The sequence below is a fragment of the Hypanus sabinus genome, chromosome 23 (genome assembly GCF_030144855.1).
Source record: "Hypanus sabinus isolate sHypSab1 chromosome 23, sHypSab1.hap1, whole genome shotgun sequence".
In the NCBI taxonomy this organism is placed as follows: domain Eukaryota; kingdom Metazoa; phylum Chordata; class Chondrichthyes; order Myliobatiformes; family Dasyatidae; genus Hypanus; species Hypanus sabinus.
In genome coordinates, this window is record NC_082728.1 from 27,856,122 (window position 1) to 27,878,429 (window position 22,308).

The window sequence follows — 22,308 nt, forward strand, 5'->3', positions numbered from 1 at the left end:
TTTACATTACCAGCGGCTCTAAGAATTTAAGAAATAGAAGTTCGATGACTCCACATCTCTAAGTTGTGTGGTTAATCATGGCCCCTAAAGATGCATCATTATCTAGCACATTCAAAGTTGATCCTCTATCTCATGTCCACTTGTCACCCAGATGACCCCTATGTCTTGATTCTCCAGGTGATCAGAAATTTATCAGTCTCAACCATGTATATAATGAGTTGGAGAGAAAAGGACAAAGCTGAAATTATCAACACAAGGGATTCTGCAGATGCTGGAAATCCAGAGTAACACACATAGCACTTTCAGTTCGTCCACAATAAGCAGGATTTCTTGGAGGCCAACAATTTTAATTACACTCCCCTTTCCCATTCCAACATATTGTTCCACGCCTCCTCTACTGCCACGATGAGGCCACTCTCGTATTCTGTCTGGATAGCCTCCAATCTGGTGGTATGAACATCGATTTCTCTAACTTCCAGTAACCTCTTCTCCACATCCCCTTCTCTTTTTTTTCCTTTCCCCAGTCACTTCACTTTGCCTCAGTTGTCCATCATCTCACTCTGGTGTCCCTCTTCCTTCCATGGTCCTCTCTCCTCTCCAATCAGATTTTTCCTTCTTCACCCCCTTTATGTTGTCCATGTATCATTCTTAATTCACTCCCCTTACCTGGCTTTAGCTATCACCTTCTAGCTTGTACTCCTTCCCCTCCCCCCCCATCTTCTTTTCCTGTCTTCTTCCCCCTTCCTTTCCAGTCCTGATGAAATGCCGACTATTTATTCCTTTCCACAGAAGCTGCCTGACCTGCTGAGTTACTCCAGCACTTTGTGGGTGTTACACAAGAAACTGAAATTACTAACTTGTGTCAATTTGGACCACTGAACAGATTATGGTAGCAGTAAAAAAAACTTATTTTTTGATGTAAGGGATGTAGATTTTGGAAGCAAAGATTTCAGGAACTTCCTTTTTGGGGGGACAGACTTTGAGGGGGCAGAAGTTTGGGTTGGCAGACTTCAGAGAGATGGGATTTGAAGAGATGATTTCAGTAAGTTTTTGGGAGGGTAATTTCAAGGAGACACATTTTTGGGATTAGAATCAAAATCAGATTTATCATCACTGACATGTTGCAACTTTTTTTTGTTTTGAGGCAGCAGTCCAGTGCAAGATATAAGTATTACAGTAAGTTACAAAAATAGATAAATACTGCAAAAGACAAATATTGAGGTGATGTTCAAGGGTTCATGGACCATTCAGAAATCTGATGGCAGCAGGAAAGAAGCTGTTCTTAAAACATTGATGGCAGTAATATCCTGTCAATAACTTCTGCCCATATTGTCACAATAGTTTTTGACTGAAATCATGGTGAAAATTATCATGGAGTCTACACTTTGAGATCTTTAAATAATACAATTATAGAATGACCACAGCATGGGAGGAAGCCATTCAGCCCATTGCATCTATGCTGGTTGTCTATCAGACCACCTTACTACATCCACCCTGGCCCATTTTCCACAGCCATGCCAACATTTTCTCACTATATTTTATCCAGTTTCTTCTTGGATGCCACAAAAGATCCTTCCTCAGCATTAAACTACTTCCTCATATCACTATCAATTTTCTTCCTCTATAGTTTATACCTTCAGTCTTCAAACTATTGGTCAATGGGAACAACCTCTCACTGGACTCTCTATACAGAGGCCTCATCATTTGTACACTTTTTCAGATCTTCTCCGTCTTCTCTTTTCTACTGATACAATTCCCTGCCTCTTTATTCTATCCTTGTAGCTACAGCCTGTCACTCCAGGAACCATATGTATAAATCTTATTTGCAGCCTCTCTAATGTCTTCCCATCCTACCTCTAATGTGGTCACCAGAATTGAATACAAGACTACAACTGAGGCTGGGCAATTGTTAAGACTCAGTATGACTTCCCGTCCAACAGTACCTCACAGGAACATGTTTGGCTCTTTATTTGTGCCAAACTAATTAAACTAGTAATTAGACACCTAATTAAGCTGATTCCAACACAATGTCCAAATCCCTCTGCACATTCAGGTGCCTATCTGACAGCAAAAGTTTTCAAGGCTATGGAAATGAGGTCATACTGGTTTCACTCTCCCCCATGTCCTTATCCTTGGTAAATACCAACACAAAGTATTCATTTATGTCTTTGTCCAATGATCTGCCTTCAGAAACTTGCTTTCTCCTTTACCCTTGAGTGGTTCTAACCAGCTCCTAGTTATCCTCTTTTGTATTGAATGCCTTGGGATTTTCCTTAATCCCATTTGCTGCCTCTATATCCCATGCTTCTATTGAAATGAAAGAGAATTGTGTAATTGTAGTTATTGTACAGTTTATGGACCATCCCCAAGGCTATTCCTTTGCACTACATCCTGGGTAATTTTGTTGAATATTAGGTCTGAAAGCCAACTGGTTGCCAGTTATAAAATCTGATTAATCAAAGCCTTTAAAACAATTCCGTTTGTCCATAAAAATGTTAGTATATTTTATTAATATCATTTTAAAAATAGATGTCACTTTGCTCCAGAAACTTTAGAAAGAACGTTTATGTCAGTGGTAAGATAAAGGAAACCATGCCTTATCTGTCTGTAACAGGAAAGAGACACAGAACAGATTTCCCTCGAGTCCCCTCCTCCTGCAGAGGTGGTAGGGTAAACTGTCTAGATGAGCAATTGAAGAAGATTAATATGGTCTCCATTATATAGTTAACCAGGATTCAAATAGATATTGAAAAAGCCTAAAATAAGAGGCCTCTGCTCAGATCACATTTTTGCCTCAAGGAGTAGGCAAAAGGGCTCATTATTTCATGATGCCTAGAATTACAGAATGAAAAAAGGATATATTTCCTTTTCTATGCCATCAGTACATTGAGCAAAGTGTGCAGTGTGGATTTGAATGGATAACTGTAACATCTTCCGATTTCCAATTGGGCACTCTTCCCCAGGCCAGGAACACTGACACTACAGAAGCAATAGTTGCAATTGGAGTGTGGATGCCATCTTCAAAAGAACTCATTTTCAATATGTGCATGCTGTGAGACTACTGCTAATAAAATGTGGGGTCAATTCTGTGATGGTGGGTTAAAATGAACAACAGAGTCATCGAGCACAGTTATTCTGCCTAGTTCCATTGACCTGCGTCCAGAGCATAGATATCCACTCCCTTCCTATCTCAATCCAAACTTCTCTTAAATGTTGAAATCGAACCCACTTCTACCTCTTCTACTGGCAGCTTGTTCCACACTCTCAACACATTTTGAGTGAAGAAGGTCCTCCTTGGGCACTTAGGTCTTCATCAGCCATAGCACTGAGCAGAGGAGATGGGATGTTATGTGACGTTCTATAAGACATTAGTGAGGCGTAATGTGGAGCGTCGTATGCAATTTTGATCGCCTACCCACAGGAAAGATGTACGTAATGTTGAAAGAGTACAGAGGAAACTTAAAAGGATGTTGCTGGAGCTGGAGGACCTGAGTTATAAGGAAAGATTGTATAGGTTAGGACTTTATTCCTTGGAATGCAGAAGACTGAGAGGAGATTTGATAAGGGTAAACAACATTATGGGAGTTATAGATAAGGTGCAAGCAGGGTTTTTCCATTGAGGCCGGATGGAACTACAACCAGAGGTCATGGGTTAAGGGTGCAAGGTGAAATGTTCAAGGAAAACTTCTTCCCTTAGGGGTCATGAGAGTGGGAAACGAGCTGGCAGCACAAGTGCTGCAAGCAAGTTTGATTTCCACATTTAAGGGAAGTCTTGATAGGTATATGGATGGTAGGGATGTGGAGGACTGTGTCCTGGTGTGGGTTGATGGGAAGTTTAAAGACAGTTTAAATGGTTTGGCACAGACTACATAAGGGGACTGCCCTGTTTCTGTGCTGTATCTCTCTATGACTCAGGCTCCTTTAAAATATTTCACATTTCATCCTTAACTTACTGCCTCTAGTTCAAGTTTCACCCACCCTCAGTGGAAAAAGCCTGCTTGTATTAACCTTATCTACATTCCTCATTAATGCTCAGCACCCCACCCCCCCCCCCCCGCGTTTTTGTTTCCAGTGATTTTAAGTAGATAAATAGTGAACAAGAGAAAATCTGCAGATGCTGGAAATCCAAAGCAACACACACAAAATGCTGGAAGAACTCAGGCAGCATCTACAGAAAGAGTACAGTCGATGTTTCAGGCCGAGATCTTTCAGCGGGACTGCGTAGGGCAATAAATAGTGAAAAACTGGTTGGATAAATAGCAAAGGAAGCATTGAATTTGAACTAACAATAGTGGACAGATCTACATACTGTATCTTGAAGGCAAAATCACTCAGAGCATCTTAAAGAGTTAAGAGCAGGATATTAGTTAAGATGGGACTCTGCTTGCTGGTGTACAAAAAAGAAAAGTTGTATATACGAGCTATAGCTTTAACTTTCTTATGCTTACTAATTATAATGATTCTACAGAAATACTTTTATGGAAACACAAGGTTGAAATATATTTGCCAGAAATGAAAAATTGGTAAACTGGTTTTCACTGTACTGAGGTACAGTGAGAAACTTTGTTCTGCATGCCATCCATACAGGTCATTTCATTCATTACAAACAAGAGAAAATCTGCAGATGCTGGAAGTCCAAGCAACACACACAAAATGCTGGAGGAACTCAGCAGGCCAGGCAGCATCTGGGAAAGGAGTACAGTTGGGCCAAAACCCTTCAGCAGGATATCAGTTCATCGAAGTAGGACCAGGGAAAGCAATAAAGAGTGCAGAATTAAGTGTTCCAGTTGCAGAGAAAGTGCAGTGCATACAGATGATAAGCCATAATGAGTTAGATTATAAGGTTAAGGGTTCACTTTCTTGTACTAGGGAACCGTTAAGTAGTCTCCTAACAGTGGACAGAAGCTGTCCTTGAGCCTGGCAGTATGCATTTTCAGGCTTTGGTAGCTTCTGAACTAGGAAGAAAGAAGTGGGGCACATGACCTGTTATCATAATAGCAATTCTTTCTTCCAAAACTATCCTATCTCATTCTAGGGTCTCTCACGAAGAACATCATTTTGGCATCCACTCTGTCAAGCACTCATAGATACTTTCATGTTTCAATAAAATCATCTCACATTGTTATGAACTTCACTGACTAAAGGCTCAACCTGTTGAAGCTTTCGTCATAAGACAATCTCTTCATTAGTGAAAGTTGCAGCAAGGCAGGGGTTAAAATGGCTTGCTGACACAATAGAGTGCAGACACTACACAGTCTTAAGCCGAATAAAACATTTGAGATTTGGACTCTCCTTTGTACAGTCTTTTCTGTGTGTGGAAATTCACTAAGGCAAGAGTCAAGATGATAAGCTTACAATGTGCAGACATAATTCAGTCATCTGGGTTGAACACAGCCCTTGAAAGCCGAATTCTCTTTTGCACAGTCTCTGCTGTTCAAGCATGGGAACCATGGTCACTTGGCATACCAAGACAAGATAAGGATACAAATAAATGAAGCAAGGCACACTCTAACTTACTTTTACTAGCTCCAATGTATTATTGACCAATAACCTGCAGTTCTTATTGGCTAGTAACACCTGTATTATTGTAGTGTAATTGGTGATTGATTAAGCAAATAAGGAATTTGAACATACACAAGGTTTTCAGCTGGTCAATATCTGTATCCAACTGTTCAGCTCTGTATAAAAATGGCATTAATTTATTCAGACTTCAGAACAGTTTGGTGACAGGGTCTAGGCTGCTCTCCTTGTATACAAGGAAATAAAGTGTGATTGAGGAACAAGTGTGGGTTACCAAAGCCCAGTTAATTGGTGACGACACATGCCAGGAATCAATGTGGTGAACCTTCTTTAAACTACTCCAATGCAAGTATAAATGAGTTAAAGGAGATTGAAGCTGTGTATGCCAGATACTAACGTAGCGAAAATTCACTTCTTCAGCATCCATATCCTTTGCAAGAAAGACAGATATCCTTTTTTCCAAATGGCTTACAGCACCTGCCTGGAAACTATTTTATGTAGGAGAAGGCCCAGATCCTGAGGATCCAGTAGCACTAATCTGTGGCCTCTCTCAGTTTTAACAACAGTTAGTTTTCTATTCTTCCCACTGCTTTTCTGTTTTTCTTACTGTTCATGTTGGTCAGCTTCTGAGGTTTACACCAACATGGAAGCCAGTCTTTAGCCATTTCAGATTCATCCACATGATGCTCTCCAATAACCTGCTCAGTAATGCTCAGCTGGGCCTTGCCTACAACATTCACCTCCAGTCCTCATTACAGTTCTGGTCCATATGCACAAAATGGAGCTGAATTCCCGAGGTGAGTAGGAAGTGTTTGCTTTTAACATGAAGGCTGCATTTGAATGAGTGTGCCATTAAGGAGCTTTACGGAAACCAAGTTCTTTGGGAATCAAATGGGAAAACTCTCCTCTCGTTCAGACTCACAATCAGGTTTAATATCATTGGCATATGTTGTGAAATTTGTTAAAAGTCATACTCGCTGAAGTTGAAATCATATCTCACATAAGGATTTTGGTTGTTCAGTGAAGTTCATTTTAGACTTAGTGCGAGTTCTTCACAGCAATATTTCATGCGAAACATCTTTCACTGCTTCATCAATAACATTCACTAAGGTCAGAAGTAGGAAAGCTCATTAATTAGTGTTCAATTTCATTCCTCATAGTCTGCACTGCTTAATTCCTCATATCTTCTTATGATACAGAAGTAGACCATATGGTCCACCATGTCTATGAAGGCTCCAAGAGCATTCATTCCTATTAGTCTTATTAACTCCATTTATTTTCTTGTAACTTATGTTTCCTCCAAAGCCTATCCATTACCCTTTATTGCTTGTCCCACAAAGCAGTGTAAGTGTTACTTTACAGAAGCCAATTAACCTACCAAGAGGTCTTTGTAATGTGGGAGGAAGAAGGTGCAAATTCCACATAGATGGCACTGGAGGTCATGATGAGTGGAGCTGTGTGGCAAGGTCAAAAACATAACTAAACTGAACAATTAAGAGCCACAGTTATCAAAGTTTAGGTGTCCTGCTGTGAATGATTCTTCTCTTGCTCCTCTGAAGCACTCGTACAACCAGTGAGGCTCAAATCAGTAGTGTGATGGAACGCTCTCCATCAGCTTGGCTTCCAAAAGCACCGAGGAAGCCCCAAAGCATCCAGAGCAAATCTTCTTACTTGATTGACAAGTTGTTCGCAACACTCAACAATTATTTCTTCCACCATTATGGTGACAGTGATCATCTGTAAAACATACTGCAGCAATGCGTTCAAAGTAAATTTATCATCAAAGTACAAATGTGTCACCATACACAACCCCGAGTTTAATTTTCCTTGTGGGCATACTCAGTACATCAAAGAACCATAACAGAATCAATGAAAGACTGCTCCCAACAGGGCAGATAAACAACCAATGTGCAAAAGACAACAAACTGTGCAAATCTAAAAGTGAAATAAACAAACAAATAAATAAACAATAAATAACAAGATCATGAGATGAAGAGTCCTTGAAAGTAGGTCCATAGGTTTAGTAATGGGGCAAGTCAAGTTGAATGAAGTTATCCCGACTGGTTCAGGAGACTGATGGTTGAAGTTAATAACTGTTTCTGAAGTTGATAGTGTGAGTCCTGAGACTCCTGTACTTTCTTCCTGATGGCAGCAGTGAGCAGAGAGCATGACCTGAGTGGTGGGCATCCCTGATAATGGATGCTGCTGTCCTCTGATAGTGGTCCATGTAGATGTGCTCAATGGAGGGGAAAGCTTTACCCATGATGGGCTAGGCTGTACGCACTACATTGCCTTTCAAGGGCATTGGTGTTTCCATACCAGGCTGTGATGCAACCAGTCATTACACTCTCCAGCAGACATGTATAGAAGTTTGTCAAAGTTTTAGATGTCATGCTGAATATCTGCAGACTCCTAAAGAAGTACAGGCACTGCCAAGCTTTCTTCATAATTGTACTTAGGTGTTGGGCCCAGGGCATGTCCTTTAAAGTGATAACACCAGGAATTTAAAGTTCTGTCTCCCTCTACCTTTGATCCCCCAATGAGGTGTCTCATAAACATAGAAAACATAGAAAATAGGTGCAGGAGTAGGCCATTTAGCCCTTCGAGCCTGCACCGCCATTCAGTATGATCATGGCTGATCATCCAACTCAGAACCCTGTACTTGCTTTCTCTCCATACCCCCTGATCCCTTTAGCCACAAGGGCCAAGATTAGACATCTAGTTTCCTAATTCTGAAGTCAATAATCACCTCCTCAGACTTGCTGACATTGAATGAGAGGTTGTTGTTGTGGCACCACTCAGATAGATTTTCAGTCTCCCTCCTGTATGCTGATTCATCACCGGCTTTGATTTGGCCAACGACAGGGGTGTCATTAGCATACTTCAATATGGCATTGGAGCTGTGCTTAGCCACACAGTCATAGGTGTAAAGTGAGTAGAGCAGGAGCTAGGCACATGGTTTGTAGTGCACCTTTGCTGATGGAGATTGCGCTGGAGATGTTGTTGCCAATCGGAACTGACTGAGGTCTGCAAGTGAGGAAATCGAGGATCCAATTACACAAGGAGGTATTGAGGCCAAGGTCGTGAAGCTTATTGATTAGCTTTGAAGGGATAATTGTATTCAAAGCTGAGCTGTAGTCGATAAACAGCATCCTGATGTATGCTTAATTGCTGTCCAGATGTTCTAGGGTTGAGTGAAGAGCCAATGAGATGACATTTGCTGTCAAGAATTCTTCAAATGCACCTCCCAAATCTCTATCTATTCGGACAAGAACTCAGGTTTGGGATAACAACACCAGCTTTAAGTCCCCAAGACAAGTCCCGGTTTGATATGTGAACACATCACCCTATCCTTCGGTGTTTCTGAGTGATAATTCCAGCTTTACCCAGTATAAGTGTGCTGTACATTCTCCACATGGGCTGTAGTGTTTTAGGAAAGAGCAAAGCTCCACACTGTAAGGGCAGTTAGGAGTGGCCATTAAACACCAGCAATGACCATATCCCTGGAGTAGAGAAGGCAAATGGCAATGTAATGTATAATTTATGAAAAATTATTTAGTAGCTGGAAAAACGTGGTATTTGTTACTGATATATAAAACATGCTGTTTATATTTCCCTGAAATATTTTTATTGCTACCTGACAGCTTCCTCTTGAGGATTACTACAACATTGAATATGATTTATCATAGTGCCCGTATTTACTTTTATGTAGTATTTTCAGCTAATAGCGCCTTCAGTCAGCCGGATGAAATATTTATATTAAAACCAATTATTATTCTAGATACTGCGCAGAAATAAGTCAAATATAAAAGCTACTTTAGTGTATTTTAAATCAGTCTGTAGTAAATGTTTCAAAAAATTAGCAATGATTTACAAGAATAATTATTATTCCATGAATCTGTAAATGTACCCATAGCATAACAGCCTTTTGGGCTAAAATTTTCTGCATTAATTTGTTAAGGGAAAGAAAATCTGTTTCTGGAAATGAAACAACATACATGGAGCAACTTTAGTCTAACCAGCCTAGAGGGGAATGAATGAGATTGGATAAAAAACTGGTTTTACTCTTCATTGAAATCACTGGAAGGTAATGATAAACTAGATCCAATGACAATGTTCCACATGATCCCATGGGTTTTCTGAGAGATGGATTAGGCTAAATTGGTCGCCAACTGATCTAACTCTACTGCATACTTGGTTATATAGAATGAGATATCCAATAATGAGGTTAGTTTGGGAATCTACTGACACTACTGAATCTACTGTAGACAGGCAATACACAACAGCCTGAGCTGCGCATTCCACCCAAACAGAGGGGCAGAATCAGTGTTTGCGGTTGCTGGCGTTCAGCCGTGCTCTCATCAGTAAATCCTGGACTCGCAGTTTATTTGCGACATGCTGGGTGACAACCATCTGTCAATGCCTCTATCACTCTGCTCAGACCTTGAACTCCACACGGAGCCCAGCAGCAGACATGCTGCGTCTCCCCGACAATACACCGGAGAGTCTGCCTCTCCTCTCCTGTGCCAGCCAGATCTGTCACACGATCAGAGACCCTGTTCGTTTGAATTTGAACCCTCGGCCCTGTAGAATAGTTAAAGAAGTTCAGTTTTTTTTAATATACTTATATTTCTAGCATTTTAATATGTTTTATATTTATTTTAGAAATATCAACTATTTTAAATGATAGTTATTAATAAAAGCTCTGAATATTGGTGATGTTAAAATGCTGCCGCAAAGCCAGAAACTATTTTGACAGGGCCTGAGGCCTGCCTCTAGCATTGTCTCCTCTCTAAATTTCTCAAGGGGTTCTGGACTGCAGCAGGACACTGGCTGAGGTTTGAGTGCTGCTGGGACCTCACTACACTTCACAGAACACCTCCTGGACGTAGAGGATAAGTTCATTTTACTTCGTTCATCCAGCCTATGGAAGTGTAAGTATGTGGGCCCAGGTTGATGGTGATGAGCTGTGTCTACGCCCAATTCTACCCATTGGATTGATTTTGAAGAGGAAACCCAGAGTCGGTGCTTATTTGCTCATCCACCCGCATAAGAACATCCTGACGTGAAAAAAGCAGTGTTTGTAGCTTGCCCATTTATAGCTCAAGTCCCTTTGGGCTTGTACTTAATGACTTTGAGATGCAGGGATTACTCAAATGCACAGTTTACCTTTGCTTTTAACGAAAAATGGTGACATTGGCATGACATGATATGGCACGATTTATATCCTAACATCCTCCTGATAGGTATGTGATAAAGGTTTGCCACTTAATATTTTGAGAATATATTGGCTCTTTGAATGAAAATGCATGAGAAACACATCAGTTTTTGCAATTGAACTCTGAGGAATCTGCATACATCACTTGATGAACTTTGGATTTGAATTCAAATTAGAAAGAAAGGCTTAGAAAAAGGGTGAACATACTTTTAATAATTCGCTATGAGAGGGTCGTGATTTTTTTTTGGATATTAGGACATGGCTGGTTACAACCATTACAAGGACAGCTACATGCAAACTCAATCCTAGTGGTTGCTGGGAGCAGGAAAAGACTAATGACATTCGAGTTGAAGTACATATACTTTGTAATTGAAAGTCCAAAAATTTGCATATATTTGAATTTTATCTTTGCCATTTACCAATGGTAATGAATATCCATTAACTCAAAAAGCGATGGTTATTTCTCTGAGAATAATCTATGCAAATTCACACATTTCTCATGGATAAGCACGGACGTTTATAGCTTTAGAATGGGGCCCTCCATGTGAGAATCGGGATTCTAACCATTCGTAACTGCAGATAATATATAGACTCCAAAGTGTGATAAAGATTTATCTATTACAGTACATGGCTAAAATTTGCTACAATTATGTTAGTGGGGAAGAGGTCCCTTCAAGGTTGTTGGCTTTTTATTTCATTTTTTAGACATTACATTTTCAGGTGTTAACTTTTGCCCAGCACTAAATCACTTGTTTTAATGCTGGTGGATACATGAGATTGAAGCAGTAATAACGGTGTGATAGCATTCATCATAACACCTCAGCGATGGGCCAATTTAACTCACGTCAGTTCCCACCGGGTTTCCAATGTTACTGAGTGAGCACCATATAGTTCTAAGTATCAGCAGCAGCTACAGTGATGGAGTGAGAGGCCTGCCATGGTATTTATATGATTGCTGGGTTGCAAGTATGCACACTTCTATAATCACATTTTGTACGCAGCTTTTTGCTTTAAGTTTCTAGAGGAAACCTGTAAAGATGCTTTAATTTTAACATTTAATGGAGAATTCTCCCACAGAAGTGGCAATGTCAGCAGGACTGTATCCTTGTCATTAAGAAGAAATTATCAAGAAACTTGCTCAGTGTCAGTGCCAGGTAAGTCACTATTCTACCAGAAATCCTACAGAATGTAAATCCTGGGCTAAACCTTGTAACACTCAGCATTCAGGATGACCTGGTACTTGTTTCTTTCAACTGAGGAGATTTTTTTGCTCCAAAAAAAGGTTATTTGTCACTGGACACCTCTTAGCAGTCTGCAAACGCTAATTTTCTACTTTAATAAGGCATACTTCAGGGTTAACGAAATATTGAACCTCTCAAGAACGTCAAATGTCTGGAAAGTCCCTCACATTCAGGAACATTCAAAATATGTTATAGAAGCAAAAGAAGAAGAAACTAGTTTATATAAATTAAGCAGAGCCACAAACACAAAATGTTGGAGGAACTCGGCTGTCAGGCAGTATTTATGGAAATAATCAGATGATGATTTGTGCTGAGTCCCTTCATCAAGACTGTAAAGGAAAGGGGAAGAAGATGAGGAATGAGGAAGGAGTTAGAAGGTAGCAGGTGATGTCAGCTGTGCTGGGGAGCTGGGTGTGAAGTTAGAAACTGGGAGGTGATAGGATGAAAAGGTAAAGGGCTGGAGAAGAACGGACTGAGAGGAAAGGAGAGTGGGCTATGGGTGAAAGGGAAGGAGGAGGGGCACCGAGTGAAGAGAAGTAAGACAGGGCTAGAGTGGGGAACTGAAGAAGAGGGAAGGCAGGGGGAACATGACCAGGTTGGTAAATAAACGGTAAACTTGTATTTAAACAATTAAATATATTTAAGCAGTTGCAATTAATTTAATTTTGTAAATCACCAAGCACTTATTGAGGCCCCTTGCAGCAGGTCAACTGAACAGACTCACTGTCCATGTGCCAAATCAGTTGCCAGCTTCTCAGTATAACTGGTGCGGAATGGCAGCATGTTAGGACCAAGCTTCTGACTTCTGAAGGAGGCCAATGGCAGAGCTAAGCTGGGGGTCAACAACAAAGACTGGCCAGCATGTTTGGGACCCTCACCTAATCTCTGGGGGCCAAACTTGATTGGACATAGGACATGAGATCTCAGAAAGTCAGTGTGGAACTGTCAGCATTTCTGACTAACTTCTGCTATGGTAGATCCTTAAAGAATTCATATCAACGGCACTAGACAAACCCTATCTATATATACGGATTTAGATATGTTGGAGCATGTCTGATAATTCAAAATAACTTTGTTTAGGTTCTCAATTCTACCTTAAAATCATTATTAAATAATTGTAATTGAAAATCAATGTCTGTTACTGTATAAGAATTAGAATATGTCCTAATATGGTCAGAAAGGGCCATCAGCACATTAATGTTGAATTACACAAAATCTTGATGACGCTGAGAAAAATCTGTGAATTTTAAAGCTGTCCATTTTCCCTAACTTAATGCTTCCTGCTTTCACGGTTAAAAGTGAGAATTGCACACCGTTGGGGAACAGGTGATTTCAGGGGAATTAGACCTTTCGAGGAGATACAATTAACGGCATATGAGAACAGACTTGTTCAATGAATTGAAAAAACAGGCTTTACAAGATGTTGGACAGGAGGAAATTGAAGAGGCGTGTAGATCACTATGCAAACCAAATGTTATGTACGATATTAATCATACATTAACATGCCCATACACACTAATTGTGCACAACTGCTGAATAATTCATTTCTTAATTATACAGCACCCAAAGGGCATATCGCAAAATAATTATGGATGAGAAAGATTATTTGCCGATATTAGTTCTTGTGCCCAGGTGTGCAATGAAGATTCCCCAATCCCTATGCAGCCTCCAAGTGCTTGTTAAATGCATACTGAATTTTGACTTACAGGGAAACATATTTTACGTTTTTGAGTTAAGAACTTATTGACATGTTAAAATTATATTTGACCAGCTGAACCCATGTTCCCCTCTCCCAGTTTCTATAATTAAAACTATATTTTCTATACTAGCTTCCGTGCTCCTCTTTTAGATTTACATCTTCAGGTGTAAAGCAAAACAGTGTGCTTGGAGCATGTTGAAAAGGGTGCCACAGTGGTTGGCAAGATGGTATTACAGCTCAGGGCGTCAGAGTTCAATTCCAGTGCCACCTGTAAGGAGTCTGTATGTTCTCCCTGTGACTGTGTGGGTTTCCTCTGAGTGTTCTGATTTCCACCCACAGTCCCAAGATGTACCCAGTTAGTAAGTCAATTGGTCATTGTAAATTGTCCTGTGATCAGGCTAGTGTTAAATAGGTGGGTAGCTGTGCGGCACAGTTCATTGGGCCGCAAGGGCCTGTTCCACACCATATCTCTAAATAAATAAATAAATACTGTATAGTACCAGTTACTTGCCTCATACAGTAGTGGATATGGCTGCTTCAACTGACTGGAATCTTTGCTACATTATGGATGGTTAACTGTGTCTAAGTGGCTGACTTTAGTCACAGCTTCATCATGCAAGTTCTCCATAATGTCCAGGTTAGTGCTTTAGATTCACCCTCCGGGGCAATTAACTCTGTGACCAGTTCATCATTATACTGCTGTGTCACCCTTTCCTCTAATTCCCGTCAGAATGCGAATAAGCCTCTGCTTAGTGTGGCTTAAGGTTCCGCAGCTTCTGAGAGAGCTTTGCTGATGCAAACAGAAATTGTTCGCTTCTTGTACAACTAACGTCGATTGTGAATCAGAGTCTTGGATTAACGCTGCTTGTACCTGCACAAGTCTTCAGGATGTCCTCAGGACACGCCTTTGACAAGGTTTCAGACTCCTTAACAGTCACATTTTGTTTTGCTTTTCATTAATTTGCTGACACTTAATGCAGGCTTTGAGCAAGATTCCGAGCCACAGCAATAATGGGCAATAAGTCTGTTGGCTGGTCTTGTTTATTATCAGTCACTTTTTTATTCAAATTAATACCCAGAGGAGAGGATACCTCATAATCTCCAGATTCAATATAACGTGTTGTTATTAAATTCTGCTAGGAAAGGACAAACATTAAGTCTGGCTTTAAGTTTATAAATAATTTAGCTCAGTTGCCAGCCATCTGACCTGTGGGAGAGGCAAACTGCTATGAGCAGATAAAATGTTGCATTCTCCAAAGTGTTACCTCTTTGTAATATGAGGCAATTCTTTGAGTACAATTACACTGTGCGCTGGACCCATTTGTTAACAACATCATATCTCTTCTTATTGATCAGAGTTGATATGACTCATACACCTGAGCCAGGAAGATAAGAAATGGCATGGCCTCGGCCCTTCACCCTGAACGTTCTGGCATATGTCTTGTGTGTGAGTTCCTTTCATAAGGGAGCTTCTGTAGGCCAGTGAAAAAATTGCACCAGTCATCTGAAGGAAAAGAGCAGAACTGAAGAGCAGCCATAAATGGATTTAATGCTAAAATATTGAAATGAGAAATTAATAGAAGTATATATTGATGGGCTTGCTAAAGATGGGAGCGAAGATTCTTGTATGCTACCAGCATAAACCAAGTGGGCCAAAAGGTGCATTGTGTGTTTTATTACACTATGTGCATTTCTAAATAAATAAGACCATAAGACATAGGAGCAGAATTTGGCCACTTGGCCCATCAAGTCTGCTCTTCCATTCAATCATGGCTGATCCTTTTTCTTTCCCCTCCTCAGTCCCACTCCCTGGCCTTCGTAATCCCCGTAATAAACCACAATGCTGAGAAAGTCGTGAATAGCTCGTTCAGTGAGTTGGCCACACCACAGGTAAAGGCTATACAGGCAGAAAGGGAAGGGGTGGCCACTAGACAGCGTAGCAGTAGGCAGGTAGTGCAGGAGTCCCCTGAGGTCATCTCCCTCCTAAACAGATATACTGTTTTGGATATTGTTGGGGGAGATGTCTCATCAGGGGAAGGCAGCAGCAGCCGAGTTCATTACACCATGGGTGGCTCTGCAGCACAGGAGGGAAGGAAAAGCAGTGGGAGAGCTATAGTGACAGGGGATTCGATTGTAAGGGGAATAGATAGGCGTTGCTGCAGCCGCAAACGAGACTCCAGGATGGTATGCTGCCTCCCTGGTGCAAGGGTCAAGGATGTCTCTGAGCGGCTGCAGGACATTCTGGAATGGGAGGGTGAACAGCCAATGGTTGTGGTGCACATAGGTACCAACGATATAGGTAAAAAAATGGGATGAGGTCTTACAAGGTGAATTTAGGAAGTTCGGAGATAAACTAAAAAGTAGGACCACAAAGGTAATAATCTCTGGATTAGCCATGTGCTAGTCAGAGTAGAAATAGAAGGATATTTCAGATGAATACGTGACTTGAAAAATATTGCAAGGGGGAGGGATTCAAATTTCTGGGGCATTGGAACCAGTTCTGGGGAAGGTGGGACCGGTATAAACAGGACGGTCTGCACCTGGGCTGGACTGGAACCAATGACCTAGGGGGAGCGTTTGCTACTGCTGTCCAGGAGGCTTTAAACTAATGTGGCAGGGGGATGGGAACAAGTGCAGAGAGACAGAAGGGTGTAAAATGAGGGTAGAAGCAAAAAGTAGTAAGGTGAAAAGTAAAAGTGGCAGGCAGGCAAACCCAGGGCAAAAAGCAAAAAGAGCCACTTTTCAACATAATTGTATAAGGGCTAAGAGTGTTGTAAAAACTAGCCTGAAGGCTTTGCGTGTCAATGTGAGGAGCATTCGTAACAAGGTGGATGAATTGAATGTGCAGATAGTTATTAATGAATATGATATAGTTGGGATCACAGAGACATGGCTTCAGGGTGACCAAGGATGGGGAGCTCAACATCCAGGGATATTCAATATTCAGGAGGGATAGACAGGAAAGAAAAGGAGGTGGGGTAGCATTGCTGGTTAGAGAGGAGATTAACACAATAGAAAGGAAGGACATTAGCCTGGAGGATGTGGATTCGATATGGGTATAGCTGCAAAACATTAAGGGGCAGAAAACGCTGGTGGGAGTTGTGTACAGGACACCTAACAGTAGTAGTGAGGTTGGGGATGGCATTAAACAGGACATTAGAAATGCGTGCAATAAAGGGACAGTAGTTATAATGGGTGACTTCAATCTACATATAGATAGGGTGAACCAAATTGGTAAGGGTGCTGAGGAAGTGGATTTCTTGGAATACATGCGGGATGGTTTTCTAAATCAACATGTCGAGGAACCAAATAGAGAGCAGGCCATTCTAGATTGGGTATTGAGCAGTGAGGAAGGGTTAGTTAGCAATCTTGTCGTACGAGGCCCCTTGGGTAAGAGTGACCATAATATGGTGGAATTCTTCATTAAGATGGAGAGTGACATAGTTAATTCAGAAACAAAGGTTCTGAACTTAAAGAAGGGTAACTTTGAAGGTATGAGACGTGAATTAGCTGAGATAGACTGGCAAATGATACTTAAAGGGTTGACGGTGGATATGCAATGGCAAGCATTTAAAGATCGCATGGATGAACTACAACAATTGTTCATCCCAGTTTGGCTGGGAAGAATAAACCAGGGAAGGTAGTGCACCCGTGGCTGACAAGGGAAATTAGGGATAGTATCAAGTCCAAAGAAGAAACATATAAATTAGCCAGAAAAAGCGGCACACCTGAGGACTGGGAGAAATTCAGAGTCCAGCAGAGGAGGACAAAGGGCTTAATTAGGAAAGGGAAAAAAGATTATGAGAGAAAGCTGGCAGGGAACATAAAAACTGACTGTAAAAGCTTTTATAGATATGTGAAAAGAAAAAGATTGGTCAAGAAAAATGTAGGTCCTTGACAGTCAGAAACAGGTGAATTGATCATAGGGAACAAAGACATGGCAGACCAATTGAATAACTATTTTGGTTCTGTCTTCACTAAGGAGGACATAAATAATCTTCCGGAAACAGTAAGGGACCGAGGGTCTAGTGAGATGGAGGAACAGAGGGAAATACATGTTAGTAGGGAAGTGGTGTTAGGTAAATTGAAGGGATTAGAGGCAGATAAATCCCCAGAGCCAGATGGTCTGCATTCCAGAGTGCTTAAGGAAGTAGCCAAAAGAAATAGTGGATGCATTAGTGATAATTTTTCAAAACTCTTTAGATTCTGGATTAGTTCCTGAGGATTGGAGGGAGAGAGAAACTGGGAATTATAGACCGGTTAGCCTGACATTGGTGGTGGGGAAAATGCTAGAGTTGGTTATCAAAGATGTGATAACAGTACATTTGGAAAGAGGTGAAATCATCAGACAAAGTCAGCATGGATTTGTGAAAGGAAAATCTTATAGAATCTTACAGAATTTTTTGAAGATGTAACTAGTAGAGTGGATAGGGGAGAGCCAGTGGGTGTGGTATATTTAGATTTTCAAAAGGCTTTTGACAAGGTCCCACACAGGAGATTAATGTGCAAACTCAAAGCACACGGTATTGGGGTATGGTATTGATGTGGATAGAGAATTGGTTGGCAGACAGGAAGCAAAGAGTGGGAATAAACAGGACCTTTTTAGAATGGCAGGCAGTGACTAGTGGGGTACCACAAGGCTCAGTGCTGGGACCCCAGTTGTTTACAATATATATTAATGATTTAGACGAGGGAATTAAATGCAGCATCTCCAAGTTTGCGGATGACATGAAGCTGGGCGCCAGTGTTAGCTGTGAGGAGGATGCTAAGAGAATGCAGGATGACTTGGATAGGTTAGATGAGTGGGCAAATTCATGGCAGATGCAATTTAATGTGGATAAATGTGAGGTTATCCACTTTGGTTGCAAGAACAGGAAAACAGATTATTATCTGAACGGTGGCCGATTAGGAAAAGGGAGATGCAACGAGACCTGGGTGTCATTGTACACCAGTCATTGAAGGTGGACATGCAGGTACAGCAGGCGGTGAAAAAGGCAAATGGTATGTTGGCATTCATAGCAAAAGGATTTCAGTACAGGAGCAGGGAGGTTCTACTATAGTTGTACAAGGCTTTGTTGAGACCACACCTAGAATATTGTGTGCAGTTTTGGTCCCCTAATCTGAGGAAAGACATTCTTGCCATAGAGGGAGTACAGAGAAGGTTCACCAGATTGATTCCTGGGATGGCAGGACTTTCATATGAAGAAAGACTGGATCGACTATGTTTATACTCACTGGAATTTAGAAGATTGAGGGGGGATCTTATTGAAACGTATAAAATTCTAAAGGGATTGGACAGGCTAGATGCAGGAAGATTGGTTCCGATGTTGGGGAAGTTCAGAACGAGGGGGTCACAGTTTAAGGATAAAGGGGAAGCCTTTTAGGACCGAGATGAGGAAAAACTTCTTCACACAGACAGTGGTGAATCTGTGGAATTCTCTGCCACAGGAAACAGTTGAGGCTGGTTCATTGGCTATATTTAAGGGGAAGTTAGATATGGCCCTTGTGGCTAAAGGGATCGGGGGTATGGAGAGAAAGCAGGTACAGGGTTTTGAGTTGGATGATCAGCCACGATCATACTGAATGGTGGTGCAGACTCAAAGGGCCGAATGGCCTACTCCTGCACCTATTTTCAATGTTTCTATGTTTAAATACACCCAACGACCTGGCCTCCACAGCTGTCTGTGTAACAAATTCCACAAATTCACCACCCTCTGGCTAAAGAAATGTCTTCATATCTCAGTTTTAAATGGACGCCCCTCTATCCTGAGGCTCTGCTCTCTTGTCCTCAATGGGAAATGTCCTTTCCACATCTACTGTGTCTAGGCCTTTCAGCATTCAGAAGGTTTCAATGAGATCCCCCCTCATTCTTTTAAATTCCAATGAGTACAGCCTCAGAGCCATCAAAAGTTCCTCATATGATAACCCTTTCTTCTCGGAATCATCTTTGTGAATCTTCTCTGAATCCTCTCCGATGCCAGCACATCTTATCTTAGATAAGGAGCCCAAAACTGTTCACAGTACTCAAGGTGAGACCTCACCAGTGCCTTAGAAAGCATCAGCATCACATCCCTGCTCTTATTTATAGACCTAAATAAATGTAGGAAAATGATCCAGTTTCCATTCATCTTTGTTTCTAAGTTAGAACTGGAATTTGATTCCAGATTCCAGATAGTGGGACAGTGGAAACCTGATTAGTTGAGGACTAACCAATCAGGAGCGACAGACAATGGGGGTGTAAATACACTGGACTAGACAGGCCCAGGTATCACTTCTGATGAAGATGGCAAGTTTGTCATCGAAACGTCAGTTAAAATCAATACCTGTACCCGGCAGGAAGCCCGAGGAGAGTTTATTCATCAAATAAATGTATCCTCTGTTTCTTGTGTTAAATACACAATGCAGATATTTCCATTTTAATTATTGATATATACAATACTTTATCCAGAATAGTTCTTACTGAGGAAAGAGAGAAATGATGAGGGTGTGGGTGGGGCGAGGTTTAGCACAGTCAAGATGAGCATGAATGGTACACAGTTTTACAGGGACATTGGTTTGGGCTATTTGATTGGAGACTCATTAAATGCAGACAATACCAGACAGTCCTCACTCAGTGCAGTGCGGCTTCCTGACATCCTTTTAGAACTCTTATCCTCCTTTCCATGCAATTGAAGCAAAAGGAAATTGAATAAAAGCCCTTCCCCACAAGTTCATTACAGCAACTACTGCCAAATGAACAAATGCAGCACAGAGAAGGCACTTGCTTAAAGTGGTCATTAAGTGCTCGCTGTGCTAATTCGAAAGCAAGTTTTCACAGGAAAAGAATTTTTCACCAGGATCTCAGTGTGCTGATGACTGCAGGCCGATCGTATCAAGCTTGGTATACAAGACCAAATTTCATCTGAAGCCCTGGCCAAACAGAAGTAATGGTGCAGTGGATATTGCTTGTCATGTTTCAAGTTTCCCGTGACACGTGAGAATGGCTAAGAAACTTCATTAATAGACCCATTAATTAGAAAATCCACCCCTCTATTCTTTTTGTATCATGGTTCTGTAATGTAAACTTAGATCTCTGTAAAAATTATTCAGTTAGGTGTTTGGGACATTTAATTCAACAAATGTAAGTTATGTCCTTGTATTGTTAAACCAGATGAACACTTCTGTGATATTTAAAAATACATTATTATTTCAATTTTTTGCATAAGGGAACAGGAAGTCAGATTCACAAGACAGCCATTTCTAGACAGGAAGCATCTGTTTCTTGATTCAGTCAGTGATTTTCACTATCAAGCAAGCCATCTTCTGCAACTGAACTATGCACCGCTTGAGAGAGAGGGTTTGGGTATAAATGAGCAAAAACACGATGCTGGACGTGCTTTAACTCCCAGTAGTTCAAAGTGCCAGCTCTACTAGAAGGCAAGGTGCCCTGCTCCACATTGAATTAAAGCAATAGTTTTAAGCACATTTTTATTCTGTAAATTGGCAGCTGAACAATTGCCAAACTAAGCAATATAGCTTCTTCAAAGCACATGATTGGAAAGATTGGAGTTAAATACAAAATCCTTAATTAAAGCTGCATTTGAAGTGTGCTGAGAATGCTGCAATAAACTGCTACCATCTCTTTCTCCTGTAAAATTGCAGTCAATCAACTATTCTGTAAACTATTAAGTCAATAAAGATGGTGCTGCCTAGTCCAATTCATTTGATTTAGAACGGCAAATGAGAGTGAATATACTTAACATAGCTGAGCTCAAAGTTACTAAACTCAAGGATTAAAAACTCTGCACCTACCCCAAACATTTGTCGCAGGTCAGGGTCTCTGAATCGGAAGGGAATGTTAGAGACATGTAACCTTTTGGGCTGCTGTTTCTCTGTGGTCTCTGATGACTGTAGCTGCTGTGACGAATCTGTCTGTGCGGCTTCATCTGTCTGCTGAGAGAATAGCAAAGGCAAAAGATAACAACAACACGCAAGTCACACACAAAGCATGGCAACAATGGAAGTCCGCTTCGGTCAGGTCAGACATTCTCATTTTGTTAATGCGATGGAACTTGGACAGTGTGGTATCACCCAAGGGAACGCAGAAAAGAGCAACTTGAGTTCAGATTACCCGTAAACTAACTCCATATGTCATTACAGGTTTTATAAGGAATAACTTCATATGCAAAGTACAGGGAAAGAGCGTCCTACCCACCAACTTGGAATCATTTACTTTTTATCGAGGTCATAAATTGCCTGAACTGGTGGAATCACTCACTGGCTGCTCCTTGCCAGCGAAGCAAATCCCTCATCGGGAACTGTGAGTGAGGAATTAGTGGAGCATTTGGTAAGTGGCAAAGTATCTCTGGCTGAGCGAGACCTAAGGATGTGGGAGAGTCTCTGACTTAGTATGGCACTTGGATGAGGTGGAGTATCATGTTCAATTACGAAGTGGCCTTGCATGTTCAATTACAAAGTATAAAGGAGTTTCTTGTTGAAATTATCTGTGAAGCCTTTCTAAAGTGTAACTTGCATGAATGTTTTGCAACCTGTAAAGTACTTCCGGAGTGTGCAGTCATTAAATATACCCAGGGTTGTAACTGATTGGTGAAGATCATTAGGGTGTTCCTGTTCCTGATCTACATATTGTC

At 41.1% G+C, this 22,308-nt stretch overlaps 1 protein-coding gene across 15 annotated transcripts in view; it reads right to left on the reverse strand.

Moving 5' to 3' along the window:
- rbfox3a (RNA binding fox-1 homolog 3a) overlaps positions 1-22,308 on the reverse strand; it is a 653,715-nt gene that overhangs the window by 92,631 nt on the left and 538,776 nt on the right. For 12 of the 15 annotated variants that reach the window (XM_059948617.1, XM_059948625.1, XM_059948623.1 and 9 more), the window contains one exon: positions 21,470-21,610. In XM_059948617.1, the coding sequence (XP_059804600.1) occupies positions 21,470-21,610 (141 nt within the window). The remainder of the gene's footprint in view (positions 1-21,469; positions 21,611-22,308) is intronic. The other 3 variants (XM_059948624.1, XM_059948614.1, XM_059948627.1) reach the window with 1 other exon arrangement.